Genomic DNA, 19,992 nt, shown 5'->3' on the forward strand with positions numbered 1-19,992 from the left:
GAGTATTCAGTCCACTTGATATTGGGAGGAAACCAGGCCATCCAAAGGTCAACCTAAATGAACACGGAGTGATTACAAAATACAGATCAGCCTTCTGTCAGGTGATAGTGCTGACTGTAGATGCTGCACAAATATCACAGTTAGAACTAGTGATAGAATAATGAATTTGGAATCAATATGCATAGTTTGCTTTACAGCTGTGACATACATTTTATGTCTTTTATGTCTCTAATATGTTTTTTTACATTGTTAAAATCCTTAAAATGACATATTTTTCTTCCTAATTAAAAATTCCCAAATCTATTAATATGCAAATATTGTTCATTTCAAAAGCTTAATTACTGGACCCAAGATGTCTCGTACTTCACTGAAAAACTCATTCTCAGTGTACGAGCACTGGAGGTTTCAAGTTTCCACAAGTTGTTTTTTACTGTTAATCTAATTATTGCACACTTGCCTTTTTTAGCTTGGCCTCAAAAGTGTGTATCCTGCATTTAATCTTGAATCTTGAGACCTAAAGATAGTGGCTGTACTGTTGTCTGATAGCTACTTGGCAGGTAAAAATTCAAATAGGTCATGTCCTGCATGAAAACATATTGTGAATCAGCCACTGATCTAATTCTTATGAAGAATTGTAAAATGCGCGTCAAAACGGTTCTCCTCATTTCTCTAATATTGTCACTGTTTTGCCAAGTCTTCACTTATTGGTCTAATAGCCTTGGGCTCAATTTCTGCTTCCATTTCCTGTTCGGTCTGACTCCAGGCTATACAGAGAGAGAGAGGGAGACAGCAGCATCCACTGTGCTGATTTGTACTTCCTCTGATAATTAAATCCAGCACTCAATGATTCTCTTGTCATTTTTTGTTTTCCGAAGATACAGCTTGACAGTGCAGTGTGGAATTAGAGAATGACCCCAGTCATATCACACATATACTGTATTTTCTAATTTTCATATCTAAAGCCAAAACAACCTGCACTCCACAAAAAAGTTGTCTTATCAGAAGTGTTGGCTGAGTCACCGGAGTCCTGATCTGAACCAGAGATGGAAAGAGGGACAGGAAGAAACATGTCTGGGAGTGAGCGGTAGATCAAGGGAGTGTGAGAACAGCACACAAGACTAGTATGTATATCACTGAACCATGTATGAAACATTTGAAATGATTGATACAGGAAGTGGCAACATGTGGCGACCACACCCCCAGGAAGTGCACCAGACTTTGACTGAAGCCAATCGGCTGTGTTCATAATCACATACTAAAGTACTGCCTACGACATATTCAATCAGTATGTACTGCATACTGTCTACTAAATTAACAATTAAGTATAGGCCAAGACCAACAGACTGTTCACACTAAAGTATGACTGTATCAATCGCTACATCTGGTCTCACCCAGCCAGCGGCCCCTTTACGTCTCCGAAAACATCACTACAAATTTCCAAACAGACCTAATTTGTATAAACTGACCACATATTGGGAATCTAAATGGTTACTTTATTGCTGCCAGTTGGTGCAAAATGTATTCTGGGATACTTAACTAGCAGACTTTCAGCTGACTGATGGTATAACTTCAGTCAGTCAGTCAGGTACAGATGCATAGGGCTGGCCCCGCTGTTGCGGTCCAGCAAAAAAAAAGCAAGATAGAAAAGACAGGGGAGGCAGGAGGGAAAGAAGAGAAAAAACTATAGAGGGACAGTATAGTGAAAGAAAAGGAGTAGGAGGCAAGGGGAGATCAAACGAGGAGAAACTTTGGCAGGACAGAATAAAAAGCTTGATTATGCTCGAAAGACAGAGAGGTTGAAGATAAGAGAGAGTGGGGTGAATATGGATGGTGGGATAACCTTGAATCAGAGTGAGGCATGTGTAAATGTATAAGACGGACAAAAGACAAACAACGGTAGGTGTGTGTGTGCCTGTGTGTGGATATTATTGTGTTAGTGACAGTCAGAGACAAAGAGAGACAGTCTCTGTGTGTTTGTCTTCATGTAAGTGAATAACCTTGGACTGATGTTAACCTGAGATGCGAGGAGAGCTAATAAAGTGTGTGTAGTTCTGAGTTGCGTTATCGCCTAGTTTGTTTTATATGACTGGCCACATTTTATAGGATTAGACGCAGCCTGCTGGCTGGAAGACGGGAGTAGAGAATGATACACTCCAGGACAAGGAAGAGTCAGAGGGGATCTGATACACACGTACAAGCAACAGTCATTCCATCCTTTCCATCTTTTCCTTTCGTCTCCTTCCTTTCCTTTCCTTTCCTCTCCCCTTTCATTTCCTGTCTCTCCACATTATTTTCCCACTGCTAATCAGAATGACTAGAAAAATGAAATCAGTAAATCATTAGTCACCCCTCCGGCATGACACAATGAAATGACACAACTATCCCTCTCTTTCCTCGCTTCACACATACAAACACACATACTGATGAGCTCACGCACACACACACACCCTGCTGTGGATATCTGCTCTCGTCATTACTCATGATAATGGTGATTCCATTTAATATCAAGCTATTAAATAAAAAATAATTACTGGGAATGAAATCAATGGATAAAATTCATTCTCATAATTTCTCAGCAAAATTAAGCCTTGCACACTACCTGAAAATGTGTTTACTGCCCGGGTGCTAATAAACTATGAGGTTTATAAAAACTGATGTGGATAATTAATTAAGAGTCAAAATAGCATGACAAAAAACAAAGTCTGGAAGAAAAAGAAAGTCTGGGTGCTCTAACCAAGCGTTCAAATTAGTAAGATTTCCTATTCTGGTCTCTCTCCATCTTGGCTGCAACTGGCATCGGCTCAGCACTCTCTGACCACAGTGTAAAAAGATTTACTCAGCTTGGGCTAATTATTAGGAAGGGGAAATGATTAGCTGAAGAGTTATGACTAATAAATCTGTCTATGTTTCATTAACACCCTGTTTGGAAGCATTTCATTTAGCTGCCGCTCATTAAAGAGAGTGGTAATGGAAAGGAAAGGAAAGGAAGTCAGAAGGAGAGAGGTGGGAGAGAAGCAGCATAGAGTAAAAGGAGAGATCTGGGGCTGGGCTATGGTAATTGGTGTAATGTAGCAGAATTTTTAACAACGTGGTGAAAAGGTCAAATGAGAGAGAGTGAGAGCAAAAGCAGAAGAGCATGTCATTTCTATCGTTAAGTTAAGTGTATCTTTATTTTTTTTGTGTAGATCAGTGTAAAAATAATTTGCCTAATGATGTTACTACACTGACACAACTTGATTAGGCCGTGATCATAATATGTGTGCGTGTGTGTGTGTGTGTATGTGTGAGTCCAACAAATGTATTGAAATGTGCTATAAATTTTTAAAACTCCAGCCGAAAAACCAGTTTTTTAATATGTCTGATGTTTATAGGACATTTGATCAATCCCACTGCAACATCTGCTCATTTGCATAATGTCTGTGTGAAATAGTTTTGCACCTGCGGCAACGAGCTGCTATTATTGCAGTGTTTGTAGCTACTTTCTAGGCATTCTGCAGACAAAGCTGTATTCAGCTACACCCTACAGCTTAATTGCATTAAATGAAAGCACCAGCATCCAAGCAACACACACAAATATGACATCACACACATACACACATCATCGTTACATATAAGCACACATACACCTCCTCACACTGGCCTGCTTTGTTTCAGATTGGTGTACACACAATCTCTTGGCTGCTAAATCATTATTAGTGCTATTATCAAGCAAACAGATCAGCACCACCAACAGGGAAGGGAGTGCATACAAATTCACCATAAGTACCATTTGGCAAACATGGGTCTATAATTTGTGCCTTTGTTCCTGTTTTTCCTCGACAGTATCTGTTTTTGTTATTCAAAACCAGGCATTTGATTTTTTTATGCTTAATACCCACATCCAAGCTACAAAAAAAAAAAAAAAATCCTCACCAATTTTCTTACTCCTAGTCTTTGGTGTTTTTAATTTCAATTTCTCACAACTTCTTTGAAATAAAACAAAGCACACACATATAAAAAACACAAACATAAACACACACACACACACACACACACACATACACACACACAAATAGCATTTTAAAGCTGTGATACAGTCAATTACTGTAGTTCTTCAGTAACAAGTCTGTTTCTCTCATCACCTCCTAACTGCACTCCTGCCTCTATCAGCGGCATGTTTTCATCAGCTTCCCCTTTTCACTCTTCCTCTCCCCTTTTGTGTCATTAAGTTTTTAAGAACAACCCTAGGCTGCACAACAGATGCTGCGGAGGTAAAAGAGCTTACACGCACAAACATGCACATCAACAGGACGTGCTATTGTGTTAAAAAGGTAGAGCTGCTACCGCTCTCTATTAGCGAGACTGAGAGGTCTTTCTGCTAGAATCAGCCACATTATAATGACATCTCACTTTCCTCTGTGTCTTTCTCTCTACTTCTTTCACTCTTTATTAGTCAAAACTGTCCAGAATGGCTCTTTTTGTGCTTACTTTGGTTGGAGAGAAAACTAGGCTTGTACATAGGATCTGTCTCTGGAAAGTGAACAATATAGCTTTTTTTTCTGTTATTTTTTTGTCAGGGATAAAAAAACAAAACCACCTTGCAAGATGATGATCAAAAAAAAAAAAAATCAAGTCGATCTTCCCTTCACAAAAATAACAAGATCTTTTATATTCTCAAAGTATCCACTAAATCACAGCATATTATTTTAGGATTTTGCAGACATTTTCCTTAACACATTGTGGTCCTTGAATCTCTGCTGAATATCCCCAACTCTGACAACAGATGTACTCCATAAAGACAGACTTTAAGACGCACAGCAGATGAGACTGTTTAAAAAAACATAGGCATCTTCACAACTTCACACTGACTTCTCACCACAACGCCCATATTAAAAACATGAATGTAGAAAAACACACGGGAATCTGGCACATGACCAAAACCCTGTAGCTATTCAGAAAAGGAGATGGTTGTAAGGCTGGAAAATCATTAGACTGCAGACAAAACAGAAGCACGCACACACAGATGCTGGAAGGCAGAAGCTGTAACATGTTTAACAAGGAGTGAGAGAAAGTGTGGACCGAAGGGGAGAGCACTTTTTGAGTGAAAGGCCATCTGCTGAATCCATGGTTATGCCAGTTGCTTCCTAGCTTCCCATCGCTCGCACCTGCCAGCCTGCCAAAGCACCCTCAGGAGTACAAAAGCACCAACTTCACACACAAACACACACTCTCGCACGCATGTATACGCCGGGCAATAATGGCACGCACACAGCAATAACTGGTGTGATTTGTCAGAGCCGTGCTGCGTCTGAGGAGCTTTCGACATTTTTCCATGTTTCCCCTCCTGCAGTAACAATAGCATAACAGCACTTTATTAAATGAGAACAGGACAGCACAGAATGGCCTGCAAATCAGCCTGTTTATGAGGCTTAGCTGTTCAGCAGCCTGCCAGCAACGGCTGCAGGCAGTGTGGGTGTGTGGGTGTGTGGGTGTGTGCGACTGTGAGCGATAGAAAGACAGTGAGACTGTACGGTCATACATTGTTATTTTATAGTTCCATGATAAAAACCTTCTATCCGGCTTCTCAAAATGTGGTGAGGATTGTGGGATTCAATAGTTGAATAAGGTGTAAAACAAGAACAAAAAGGTACTTCTAACCAGTCAAGTGATTATTGGGGAAATGATTTAAACAGCTGACATTTAGGGGGGTCTTACAAATGTCTGGTGGGAAATCATTCCAACCCTGGCTGACTCTCAGTGTCAATTTCAATTCAAATTTAATCATTCAGTCCACACTGAACTGGTCTCAGCAAATACACTGGATTCTCGATACATTACGGAGGGGGAAGGTTTCATCCAAATGTAAATTTCAAGAATGGAACAGGAAATGAAAGTCAGAGAGCCAAAAGACAGGCAAAATGAAGAGAAAAGCAGATGCAGAGAGAGTGAAATGAGAGTAGGGACTGAAAGAGGAAGAGACTTGGGGGTTGTTTGACAGATTAGATTGGAAGTTCAATAGATGAAAAGGAGGAGGTATGGACAACACAAGAAGAGCAAGAGCAATCCTTATTTTTAGATTCTCTCCCAATTCTTCCAAAACCTGAAGGATGACACTCTTATTGCACCTAACAGTGCAATTGCCCACCCACCACCTCTCCCACGCTTCCTCCTCCTCCTCCCCCTCTCTCAAATACACTTGTGATCTACCTTTTCATCTTTTGCTCCTTACACCTCTCCCTTCTTCCCATTGCACTGCTGGTTCTCCTCCTCCCTCCATCAGTCTCCTTCTCTCTCCATCTCACTCAAGCTTCCTCCTCTTTCTCTCTATCTTTCAAACCATCTCCAAATGTAGCTCTCTAGTGGTGCAAACATACTTCAGATGTACTTCCTCCCCTCCCCTCCTTGCAGCAGTCTGTCATTCCTACTGCCTATCTAATACGTTCTCATTTTATCCTCCACTTCTGTCTTTCCTTCACCTCACTTCTGTCCATCTTTCTCCCCCATGAGCTCTCACTCTCTCCTGGTCTTGTCTCTCTAGTGATGTAGCTTTGATCCTAGCTTCACTCCCCAGTTACAAACATGCTATACACTCCACCTATGCACAAGTGCACACACTAATTATGACAGATGTACAGAATGCTGTTTAATAGAAAACAGTAATCAACACTACTTCCTCCCAAGTGTTCCCACTTCTAAATGGGAGAAAGATAGATAGAGACAGAGGAAGAGAGAGAGGGACCTGGAATTGATGGCAGTGCATCGACCCCTCTGTAAAACCTAGTTAACACCTCCCCAGCCTGTGAAACCTGATTAGTTGAGTGTATGTGTGAGTGTGTGTTTCTGTCATCATGTGGGTACATTACACACTATGTTTAAAAGGTTGTTACACGCACAACCTCAGAATTCCCCTCTGATTAAAAATATGTTGATGTGAACTTATGAATGTGTTCTCATTCACTTGCCGTGGGGTGTGTGTGCGTGTGTGTGTGTGTGTGTGTGTGTGTGTGTGTGTGTGTGTGTGTGTGTGTGTGTGTGTGTGTGTGTGTGTGTGTGTGTGTGTGTGTGCGCACGCCTTACACAGGACAGTCTCCACTGATTACATCCCTTCTAGTCAATAGTGAATAGAGCACTCAGCCTGATAAGCAATCACCTGAATCAATACTAATGTTTTTAGTGTGTGTACATTAGTATGTGCCTGTTTGCGTGTTTGTGTGTGTGTGTGTGTGTGTGTGTGTAGCTCTTAACATGTTGCTAATCTAGTTGGAACTCATAGAGGATAAACATTTAGTTACAGGCACGGTAAATCACAGATGCATGTCATCCCTTTTTCTCCTCTCCTGCTCCTGCTCTGGTCCCTTTCTTCTCCCCCGAAAGAGCTCTCTTCTAACTCCACTCCTTTCATCTTCTCGTCTCTCACCAATCGGCATTCTTTTATTTTTCTTTCTCCCTCTCATCTCCTTCTCCTCTTTGGTCTTCTCTGAGACAGAGCATTAACAGTTGCCTAACCTTCAAAGAGAGTGATCATAGGGAGTCCATGCTCCTCACATACACAATAACAAAGCTTTTAGTTAGGCTTTGGCAGCAGTATAAATGTCAAAGTTGAAGGCCCTGCTTTGGCACACCCACATGTAATTCCTCAGAGAGAGACAGAAAAGAGACCAAGTGGGAGATCTTGATGGTATGAAAGTATGTGTACATGAATGTATATGACTGGTCTACATATGATTATGGCCTGGCTTAGTGTTTAGCACTGTTGCATCACAGCAAGAAGGTTTAAACCCTGGATGTTCCAGGTCTTTTCTGTGTGGAGTTTGCATGTTATCCCCATGTTTGCGTGGGTACCACCATGAAAGACATAAATGTTTGGCTGACCAAGGCACTGGCGAAAGAACTGGGGTGGGTCCCTGGGCGCTGCACTGCAGCTCAATTTCCCCACAGGCATCAGTAAAGTACTTCTTAGACTTGCTCTGCATGAGCTATTGCCTTGCTATGGAGACGGCGAAGACACAAACCTCGCAACAGGAAAACCTTCGGCATTGCACTCAAAGCTCAGTTGGTTTCAACTTAAACCATCTTTATTGTTGCTTCTATAATGCACCAACAGTGAGATTGTCAGTGGTTAACCTCAAAGGTGGTCAATGACAGATTAGGTTAAGGCTGGTCATATTCTATAATTTTGTTACTATCAACAAATCCAGAGAAAAGACCAAAATCTATTGACTTCCCCAGCGTGTGTGTGGTGCTCAGCCACAAGCCCACTGGTTCCCACGGAAGACATAAACATTTAAAGAACTGATCACAAATGTTTCATTTAAAAAAAGGCAACAAAAAAAAGCCTGGCACTGTAGCTTTTAAAAATGTTACTCAAACATAAGCATATAGTGCATTTGCTGGGGATTATTTTCAGTTGCGGATTTGGTGTGTTACTGAGTATTTATAGCAGCAGGACAGAGTATGTGTGACTGATTTAAAATAAACTACAATCCCCATGTTTATAATAATAAACTAAGTAATAAAAGAAAATGTCACACACTGCAAAGGTGTGACTGTTTTGTGTTTTTATTGTTTATGGACAACAGTGGAGATCTGTGGAACAGAGGAAAAGCTATATCAAACTTTGACTACACAGATGTGTTGATAAAACAATAAATAAAAAAGATTCATCCTTAATAATCATATCTTTATATTAGCAGGACATTAAATGCCAATCCTCCATTCTGTATTTACATAATTCCCAAACAGCTTTTGTTAGGCTCTTTGTCTCTAGCACTGCTCTGTGGTCTCCTCCCCACATTATATTACATATAGATCATACATTTGATCATGTGTAGAGGACCTTAGTCTCCCTTCTTTTTGACCTTACCTTCCACTGACAACGAAGCAAGTCACCAGGAAGATGAGGAGAACGATTCCCCCAGCAATGGACACAGCCAGGATGGTGGACTGGTTAGGGTCCCCAATAGCCAAAACATCTATATAGGAGACAGAAGGAACACAGTAGATTACTTAACAAAGGAGAATGCAAAGAAGCTGTTTTTTTCGAAGGGACAAAATGAGAGATGAAAAGTCAGCAAGACAGACAGTGCGTGTGGTGGAAAAAAGCAGAGAGAGAATGAAATATGATAGCAATAGAAAAAGGGATAAAAGACAGGTTGAAGGAGAGGGAAAAAGAGAGAGAGCGGCAAACGCGTAAAAGTGAGAGAGGGAGGTGGATGGAATAGTAAGTGAGGTCCTTGATGAAAAGCGCTCTCCCTCGCTGCATTGCCTATGAGGCTATGAGAGTGGACGTGAAAGCCATTCCCATTCGGCTGCACTGTCCAAATTGATATGTTAACATTGCACATAACAAGGCTACTGCCGAGAACTTTCTGCAAAGATGCATCGATTTTTACGCCACACCAATCGAGCCATTACTCAAAACAAATACCCCATTTATCTGGCTTAGCTAAGCATGAGTAGACATGTGTGTCTCTGTGTGTACGTATATATAAATGTGTGTGTATGCTGGAGAGGCAAATGAATGCCCCTAGGCAGGCACAGATAAGCATTGATCCCCTATTACATTTACAGGCACACACATACACACCCTTCTTTAACAATCAATAGAATTGATCTGATTAGATAACCTTGATATGATTGCTTTTGGGTCAGCTGCTTCTTACATTTTGACTTGACTGTGAACCTCCTACATGAAGTCTCAACAGCAGCTCTATATACCAGTGAGCTCCATAATTATGAATGAGGACGTCATATTCCAGATGTTTGTCGCAGGATAGGAATAGAAATCCAGCTTTGAATGACATTATTGATTATTGAATGATTAGTAGGCTAATGTGTGCCTGTTGTATGCTACACAATCTCTAGTACAGTGCTATACATTAACTGATTTATCCCACTCTGCCTGCTTGTTTAGGAATCAATGTTCACTTTGAAGAGCACATTATGGGGCCTCTAAAGCAGAAATCGTAGAGCATAATGAAGTGATAATGAAAGTAGGTGACCGTGTACAAAGTAGAAAAGGACGAGTGACAGCGAGTTCGAAAACATTATGCATCATAGTATGCCCAGAGCTGTTTGTGAGGCCTGGCCCCAGTGGATTGGATTGAACCTGGCATAGATTTTTGTTTTGTGCTTTCTCCTCTCCTTTCCCAATGTCTAAGTACAGAATACATTTCTAGATAAGTGCTCACTCTCTTTTAAATAGAAAAGGTAAACAAACCCTGCTCAGCACAGATCACTTGAGTTATAGTTGAGTTGCCAGTGAGGAGGGTTAAAATCAATCTTATATTATGACGCATCCAGGCAGTAAGTAAATATAAATGAATCCACTGGGCGGGTAAATAATTAACATCAGATTAGTCTGGATTACCATAAAACTTCAATGTCAGGTTTCCTCTTTTATAAAAAAAAAAAAGACTTCACAGTCAATACAAGGTTGCTGTTTCTTTTTCTTTTTTCTTCTTTGAGAAGTTAGTATTCCAGGATACTTTCAAGCAGCTGGTTGAGATACGTGGATGACAACCCATGTGGCTGATGAGGTGTCTTTGTCTGACAACAGAAGTTAAGAAGCCATCCTGATGAAAAGTGAGCTGTTTTATAAGCATGCGGTGGATTGATACATTCTGCAGGATGAATCAGACTCTTAATACACTGTGATATAATATGTCACTACTGTTTGCTCTGTAGTTAATCTTTGTCTTTCTTGCTCACCTGCTCTTTTTAATTTGGATTAATTTTAACACTGAGATTTGTGTTTGAAGTGCTGGTAGTGGATAATTTAAAGAAGAGAAAAATTGATTAAAAAATAACAACGTTGAAAATAAATCTCATCTCAAGTAAACAAATATTTATTAAAATGTCTTTACCTTCGTGGCTGGTCTCCAGTTCAATTTCTCCACCGTAGCTCCCGTAGCCCCCATCTGTTTTAGCCCTGACCCTGAACACGTAGGTGGTCCCTGGCTTCAGCCCATCCACTGTCATCATGTTGGAGCGAGTCTTTAAAACTGTGTAGTTTTGCTCCCGCTGATTCTTAAGTGGACGAAAATGAAAGAGAAGGAAAGAAGTAAGTTCAGTCGATAATATTACATTTCAGAGAAATAAAGTGGATAAAAAGGTTGAAAATATAGTTATACTAGATGGGTTAATATAGAAAGCAATAGACTGTGGTATCGAGACAGAAAAAAATTGGAAAATAATAGAAAACTCAAATTGTTGAATTTATATGTCTCCAGGGGTCACATTTGGTCACATTTATACATGAGCATCTGTCAAGCCTTAAATCTTAACATCTCTACACTTTGGGACAATATGACAATATATGAGGTTACTACAGGGTCGCAACGCTTCATTCCTCGACCTGTGTGCATGTAGACATGTGTGTGTAGGAGGATGAATAAAAAATAAGTGTGTCTGTCAGTAAGCTGATTCCCTGCAGAGAGGCTGATACTCTACCTAATGGAAGACACTCTACAACATGGATTAATGCTATTTTACAGCTAATGCCTGCCAACAGACGGCGCGCACACACACACACATACACACACACACACACACACAGACAGAGGCTTAATTTCATCACCTTGGCTGTATTTTACGAGGTTTGTTCAACAGATGTGAGGCTAATTGGCTTGGTGTGAGCAGTAGGGGAGACATGAGGGTTATATCATAAGATAGAGAGATTGAAAGATAGCAATGTTTGTGATTAACAAGCCATTACAGACATGCCCTAGGGCTAAACCCATACATTATGAGCCCAGACAATGTGTAGATGAAGAGAAATGTGTTGAGTTAAAAAAAAACTTTTAAAGAGGTACTCCACAGAGTATTATGCTTAATGGAACAATAAAACATTTTGGGAAAAATGCTTGTTCGCTTCCTTGTGGAGTGTGAGATAATGAGATCAATACCATTCTCATGTCTGTACCTTAAATATAAAGCTACTGTCAGCAGAAGGTTAGCTTAGCTGAGGGAAAAGTCGACCTCAGCCGAAGGTAACAACATCAGTAATCTGCATTGTGTCATCTGTTCAAAACCAAACTGCAAAAACAGAAAACTGACCTTTAAAATAAACCATTACTTTGGCATCTTCTTATAGCAATTCATCCAGTCATTGTTAAGCTATTTAAGTCTGGACCAAGGTAGTGGCACAACCAAACAGTAGACCATCAGCCACAAACATGGCTAAAAATCAAAGCAGTGGATATCTTGATTTATATTTCCAATGTTACTCTTACACTTCCCATAATGCAACTTGATATCACCTTTCATTAGACCTCATTTGTATTTTAAATGCTCATGTCTTTTAAACTGCTCAAATTTGAAACACAGTCTCTGAAAGGTTTAAAATTTGACATAACATGTTAACTGAACATGTATAAAATCGGTGGAGTGCCCCTTTAAAAATGAGTGATTTTAGTATGTGTGTGTGTGTGCCTGTGTGTGTTTGTTTGCGTGTGCGTGTGTGTGTCAGTGTCACCTTCTCATAGTAGATGACCTCATACTCCACTATCGCTCCGTTGGGTCTCTCTGGACCCTGCCAGGCCAAAGTCACACTGTCCTTGCTCCTCCTTTCCTTCAACACTACACTCACTGTGGAAAAACAAAGAACAAGAGGGGATTGCATGACAAAACAAAGAGAGAGTAAAGTTCAATGAGATGTTAGAAAAAAGGCATTGAAAGGTAGAGAGCGCGTGGGCTGTGGGAGTGAAGAGAGATGATCTCAGATGGATACCTACTGTGCTATAACGAGAAGACCCACATTTGTGCCATATCATTTTGATAATGAGAGCTTACAAGGTGTTTCATACATGTGTGATTGCAGCGTTTTACAATGTGTGTGTGTGTATGGTGCACAATCTGCTCATGTTATTAATGTGCAAACCCCAAACCCTGTGACTTCCCACATCGGGGTGCATGCTCAAGTAGGTTGAAAGTGAATGCTTGGGCTTTTGTACGTGACATACTGCAGTTGAGGATAGTGTGTATGGCATGTCAAGATCTTAATGAGGTTAACAACTCCTACACCCCTTTCACCCCCCCCCCCTCCCTATTAGTCATCACCAACCTGTCACATGCACTACTATTGCACAAATTTCCCACAGTCTCATACTGTGAAAGATGCACATATGATTATGTATGTGCAGGCAGAGGTGTCATTTTGTGGTTTCCTACTGATGCTGCCTGATACTATTTGTGAGCACACTGCAATCAGGAGACACATTTGAAAAACACTCTCCTTGCTGTTCTTCACATTTCTCGTTCAGGCTGATGAATGTGTTGTTCCCTGTATGATTCTGTTTTCTTAATAGACTTAAAAAGAGAATATCCTTGAACACCTGCAGTATTCTTTCTTGTCAACTTCTTACTAAATTTTACATCTGAAATTGCCCCACTTCACTCCAGTATTGTGCAGTGACAGACCTTTCTCTGTCAACAAATACAGATTTATTGACTTGAATTACATGTTACATCAGATCCTGTTTTTATTGAGTCATTATTTATAACATATTCATTTATTGTTTGTGTATGGATTAGGGTGGTGTGCAGGGAGTGTGTGTTTGGGGTGGGGATTGGAATGTTTTTGTGTTTTTATTATGTGAAGCACTTTGTGTTACATAGCTATGTATGAACAGTGCTATACATATTAAATCTGATTGATTGATTGATGTTTTTGAGCTGTGACTTTTTTTCACTCACCTGTCTGTGATGTGGTGATGTTGATCACTACTGTTCCTCTGGGTGTGGGGCTTAAGTCTGACACACCATTCTGGCTCTCAATGGTGAAGCTGTAGTTGGAGTCTGGCTGCAGGTCGGTGACCAGCACCGTAGCTGATGACAGACCAAACTGTCTGGGCACAAAATGGACACTGCTACCGCAGGGCGTGCACTTTTTGCCATCGCCTATGCACTTCCTGCAGTGGAGGCTGTAGGTGATGTCTCCCCGCCCTCCTGTGTCTCGGGGCGGTGACCACTCCAGGGTGACACAGGTCTCGTTCACTGTGGAGATGGGGTTTTCTGGAGCAGATGGAGGACCTGAGGGAAGGACAAGGCATAGTTGTGTTTGTGTGTACTGGTTGTGCTGCACAGTGCTGCCTGGATAAATCACAGTGTATCCACTACTGAACATCTGCACCACCCAAGCTCATGAAATATTGACTGACAAATATTATTTTTTCCCCCATATGTACATTTTCTGAACATGCATTGTCTTCATGTTCATTACCAAATTAATTGCAGTTTCTGTTTAGAATAGAACCCACATTGATTAATTAAAAATGAATTAACTGACTAGCTAGAGGGTAGACACTTAGCGCTCGATTAATGAATTGCTTTATAATGGACAGTGATTAAAAGAGCCTGGCTGATAGTAAATGTAACGGTATGACAATAATATATATTATAATAGACTTCCAAAGTTTAAACCGATCTTTAAAGAGGTTTCACACAATGTTAAATAGTTGACTGCTTGACTGCAGGGAGGATTTTAGTATGTAAAGTTACTGATACTCTCTCAAGCTGCACTGCAGATGATAAATAGTGAGTGGACAATGATCTATAGAAAGTACCTGGAGTAATTTTCTCATGAGTCAGGTATGTTTCATGATTTAAAGCAGTTAATATTACTCTGAACTTGAGCTGAAATGATTAGTGTATGGCAGAGGCAGAGTCCAAAAAGCGTGTCAGTAATCAATTTCAAAGGAGCAGAGAGGCAGCATATGTAGCTGTAACATCCTGTAGATCTGTAAGCATTATATCTCTAAATAAGCCTGAGACGTGCTACTGTGCCCATTTTATACTGATTCTCACTCTCTGAAACTCAATAGTTATTTTAGTGTATGCTAATTATGAAAATACACTAGAAAAAAATAATTATGACCCTCCATAGTTCCTAGCATGTGTGTGTGTGTGTGTGTGTGTGTGTGTGTGTGTGTGTGTGTGTGTGTGTGTGTGTGTGTGTATGTGTGTGCGTGTGTGTGTGTGTGTGTGTGTGTGTGTGAATGGATTAAAGAGGTATGAATGAGGAAAGCTGAGCCAACCATAAGTGAAGTAACCAGCAGTTTGGGAGCATATTTCAGGGGCCCTAATCCAAATTTTGTGACAATTTTGTTTAGGGCCCCAGAAACACTTGTTTGACAGTCATTATATACCCCTCGTGTCTCTACTGGCTAGGTGAAACATACTCCATCCATGGTCTTCATGCGTCAGCTGTTAGCCTCACTCTCTGATTTGTTTTGATTGCTCTCTTACTGTTTTAAGATTTAATGAAGTCTGTTGCTTTTTAAAGCCACAGTTCATGAGAACCGAACAACTCCTGCTGTTGTTTCACATTAAAACCTTCCATCTTCACATCAGCAGACCCCTTTATATGGGCATTCAAACCATTCACCCCATTTCCAGTTACCAAAAACAATGCAAGAGGCTGTGTTGGTGGGAACATGTTGCTTCAGTGAGATTTTGAAACACAATCCAGGAAGTCCAGTTTAAGTAACAGGTTTATCAGTTTTGATGGTTTATCAAATGCCAAAAATGTTCATAATACTATGATACTACTCTGGAAAGTTATCATGACAGCAATTATTTGACCTTTTTATAACTGTGGAGTAAACATGTGCCATTGAATTTATAAATACATCTATCAGGAATTAGTGTGACGTGGTATTAATTATTTAATATTAATAATTAATTAATCTGGTAGTTTTGTGTTCTTCATGCAGTGCTGTGGTCTTTCTGAACACAGCCTTATTGTGATGCAGTTACTGGAAGTGCTAGTATTGTCATCCACCCAAAGTTGACAACCATCCTTTAACTACTTTTTCAACAATTAAGTGCATCATCATTCTGGTATTTTTCAGATTAGTTTCAAGTATTGTCAGAAAAGGACACACAAGCCTCTAAACACATCTCCATGGCAAGACTTTAAATGCCATTCTTTCCTTCTTGTATGGAAGCCTCTCATATGGGAAACCACTGATTATTGTTGCTTACTGCACAGCATGGTGCTGGTATCTCAACCATATGGAAATTTAGCAGTGGATGCTCATTCAGCCTGATATCTCATCATGTCCTGCCTGAGCAGTTAGCCCCGGGGAGCCCCATGCTAAAGCCTGAGACTTTCCTGATTAGCCTTCCCAGTGGCGAGCCTCTCAGTAGTACAGGACGGATGGTGGAAAACTGGACTTGGGAGGTGGAGGCCATGCTGTGGATAATTGGGACTGTCTGTCATAAATCTGCTAAAAGGGTGTGCTGACTGATCCTTCTAATTCTGCCTTTTTCTTTTTTTCCATCCCCCACTTCTTTATGCTACACTTAACCGTCCATCACCATCATTTTTCCTGATCGGCCTTTTATGACATTTAGATTATATGCCTCTGATAGTCCACTATTTCCCCCGCTGTTCTATTATTTGCCTGTGTCTTAAATGTCATTCTCCATGTATCTCTATGACTAATTCTTTCACCTTTTCTCCTTATTTTCCCTCTCTACCCTCCTCAGGACTCTACACCATTCAGGAGAGGATGTGTGTGTGCGTGTGTGTCCATACATATGTGAGTGATCCGTTACTCATTTCCAGCTGATAACACCTGTCACATCTCACCTGCTAGAACGATTAATGAGTGTAATCTACCATAACCTGATAGTGTGTGAGTCTGTGTGTGTGAGACAAGGAATGAGGAATATCATCAGATTTCTACCAGAGTATCACCCGTATCACCAGTCTCATCTGAGATATTTGAGGACCCTAACCAGGTAGCTAACAGACATGGATTTGTATATGTCACATGTATGTGTATCTCTAGTGTTGTGTAAACCAATAGCAGTTGAGGAAAAGGAAAATGCACAGATGGGTTATAGATAAGAAACATAAATGAATAGAAAGCTACCATGCAAGTACTTATTAGAACAAACCAATTAAATGAAATGTAATCCAATCATTGTAGCTTAAAGCTGTTTTATAACATAAAAGTGAATATGCAGCATGCTCGGAAATTGACTTGCATCTGTATAATTGTGTGTGTGGCAAATAAGTATGTGTAAATGTTTTAATTTTTTCGCCAGTGTTTTTATCACTCACGTGTGCAGGCCATGGATCGAGGGTCAGTCTCGGCACGGTAGAAGCCTTTCTCACAAATGCACTCAATGGCTTGTTCCTGCGGGGATGAGCTGTGAGGAGGACATTTGGTGCAGTAGGCCTCCGTGGCCGAGGCCTTGTAGGTACCGGGTCTGCATGCTGGAGCGAGGACACAGATAAATTCCAGTGTTAAATGAGGTATCACTGCAAGCACAGATGCTCTACTGTACATGCCGGTCAATAATCATCAATCATAAAAACCCAGCTTTTAAAAGGTTTCGGTACAAATGCTCCAGCACTTGAAGTACTATATAATGAAAAACATCATCGCGAGAATAATCAGGGTCAACACATTACAATAACATTTAAATATGATCTTAATAACATTTAAAGAAGACGTTATTTAAATGTTGTAATGTGCTGTATGATAACGTGGATGAAGGCCATAAGCCCAAATGTGTCCATCTGACAAAAAAGGTATCATGAATTTGAACCCTTTCCTTAGATGTAGGTGAAGTTGTACCAGAAATCCCTACTCTGCTACAAATGCTTTAATGTATGAAGTCAGGTCCCAGTCAGAGTTTTGGCTGTCGTTTCCGTCATTTCACTAACCAAAGGAATTCCTGAGATCTGGGAACAAGGCAACATTGCTAAAAAATAGTCAGATGATGCCAGAAACACCTACATTGGAAGAAGAGTCTGTAATAAAAATCCATCAAAGTTTACAAACTGCGTTCAGTTCTAGCCCACCAAACCTACTTTAGTGTGTGTGCACACGTACATTTTCTGTGCAAAGAGGAAGGATCACAGACATTACAGGTGCACTGACATTCAGTTTTATCTCCCATCAGGTGGTTTGTCTGCTTGTTTTAGCAATGTTGCCACATTTCATAGATCTTTACAATTAGCTTGATGAGTACATTGGTACTATAATTGATAGAACAAGATGGGCCAGACTACAAAACTAAGTCCCAGGTTGTAATAAACCAGAATTATATCTTAACCCTGTGTGGAAATAGAGGAGAATCAGAAGAAAGTGTATAAAAAAAAACCCAAGACTGACACAAGGAGTTATACAACAGAGGTGAACAAAACTGATAAGATGTGCCGTGCAGCACCTATGGCAAAGAACAAAAAAACAAAGTTTGATGTAATACACTGTGACATTAGGTTTACGTGCAATGTTTTTACATCAGACTGTAGGCCTGTATAACCACAGGGTCATACAGTACGATAACAGCGCAACAGCAGATCAACTGTCATTTCTGTTATATAAGCATTAGATCTCCAGGCAACCAAGGGAACAAAAATACACAACACAGTCACAGTAATTGTCACAATAACCTAATATGACTATTTCTATGGCTGTTACAGTGGCTGCATGTTAGTCATTATGTGGAATCATAAAACTGGGGAGGGAAAACTGCTACTGCTCAACAGGAACAGCCTGCTGAAATAGACTGGGGACTTGAATGATTTCCCTTTTGCATCCTAGGCAGTAAAATGGAATTCCTGACTTTCCCTTTGGTAATCTGAATATAGATTACGCATCTATTTATTTATACATTCATAGGCCTGGTATTCCCATCCTCGTAAGCCTTTTCTGCCACGGTGGTAAATAGTATTACAGTATACAAAACCCCATGTAAGGTAAATGAGGGTGTCTGGAATGCAATTCAATAGATGCCTCATGTATGTGTGTGTGTGTGTGTGTATTTGTGTATGTGTGTATGTGTGTGTGTGTGTGTGTGTGTGTATGTGTGTGTGTGTGTGTGTGTGTGTGAATAGGTTGGATCAATGATGCGATGGAATCCGCCAGGTCCTGATTGCATGTTCGTGTGCTGAGCGCTTGTGTGCGAGAGGGTGTTAAGTATGCTGCAAGTGTGTGCGTGAGCGTGTGTGTTCGCCCGCTTGATTGCTTGTGCTGGTGGTGAAGGTCATGGCTTTAATCAAGCTACACGTCCCACGTCCCAGAAAAGCTGTAAATTATCACACTAACACACGCGCGCGTGCCACACACATCCATTCAAAGACTCATATTTATATATATATTTAACACAGTGGTTATCCCGCGGCTAGAGGAGTGGAAAAGTGGCCTAAAAGTAGTGTGATTTCTCACAGTGGAGGTATGTTCTTCCACCTGGTTGCTGTGCTTTCTTGCATACGGATAGTATTTTTAGGCAAATCATTCATCATATGGGGGCAAAGTCCACTAGCACAATTCCCAAAAGTATTGAGAGAACGGTGAAAAGGGATGTGTGTGTGTGTGTGTGTGTGTGTGTGTGTGTGTGTGTGTGTGTGTGTGTGTGTGTGTGTGTGTGTGTGTGTGTGTGTGTGTGTGTGTGTGAAGGTGTGAAGGTGTGAAGGTGTGAAAGAAAGAAAAAGAAAGAAAGGGAGGGTAAGGAAAGGACAGGGAGTGATAATTCTCAAAGGGTTTCTGCTCTCTTTCCTCCTTCCTGTCAGCTTCCAAGGTAATGGGTGCCCATGTACTGTGCGGGTGACTGTGTGTGTGAATGTGGATGTATGTGTGTGTTTCTGTTGGCTGGACTGTAGGAGCAGGGTGGAAAAGCAGCTTTTCTCCGGGGACATTTCATCCGGAGAGTCCTGGCTCCAGGCGCTGGCCATCCACAGAGGCACAAAGGACCCCGGTGCTAGAGGACACACAGGGCGCCCCATGCCAGGCCTGGCGTCCCGACAATTGCCTGATCAGAAACTCAGAGCAAGAATGGCGGCTTGGCCGCTTTAAGTGGAGCTTCCTTCTCCTGATCTGCTGTTTTCTGCTCTGCTCTTCCACCTCCCGTTTTTATTTCTCTCTCAAAGTCTCTTTTTCCCTCTCTCCCAATTTTTTTGCCTCTCTTCTTTTTTATTTTTTTCTTCAGCTACTCCCAGTGCGTGCTCCATGGGAAACATGTGACTTGATTTGGTTCCCTTATGATTAATGCTTT

At 40.8% G+C, this 19,992-nt stretch overlaps 1 protein-coding gene across 2 annotated transcripts in view; it reads right to left on the minus strand.

Moving 5' to 3' along the window:
- The window catches only part of epha4b (eph receptor A4b), an 84,477-nt gene that overhangs the window by 23,488 nt on the left and 40,997 nt on the right, over positions 1-19,992 (minus strand). For both annotated transcript variants that reach the window (XM_053329373.1, XM_053329374.1), the window contains 5 exons: positions 17,051-17,206; positions 13,675-14,010; positions 12,455-12,567; positions 10,845-11,007; positions 8,843-8,951 (listed from right to left, as the gene is read on the minus strand). In XM_053329373.1, the coding sequence (XP_053185348.1) occupies positions 8,843-8,951; positions 10,845-11,007; positions 12,455-12,567; positions 13,675-14,010; positions 17,051-17,206 (877 nt within the window). The remainder of the gene's footprint in view (positions 1-8,842; positions 8,952-10,844; positions 11,008-12,454; positions 12,568-13,674; positions 14,011-17,050; positions 17,207-19,992) is intronic.

Source organism: Scomber japonicus, chromosome 12 (genome assembly GCF_027409825.1).
Source record: "Scomber japonicus isolate fScoJap1 chromosome 12, fScoJap1.pri, whole genome shotgun sequence".
NCBI lineage: Eukaryota > Metazoa > Chordata > Actinopteri > Scombriformes > Scombridae > Scomber > Scomber japonicus.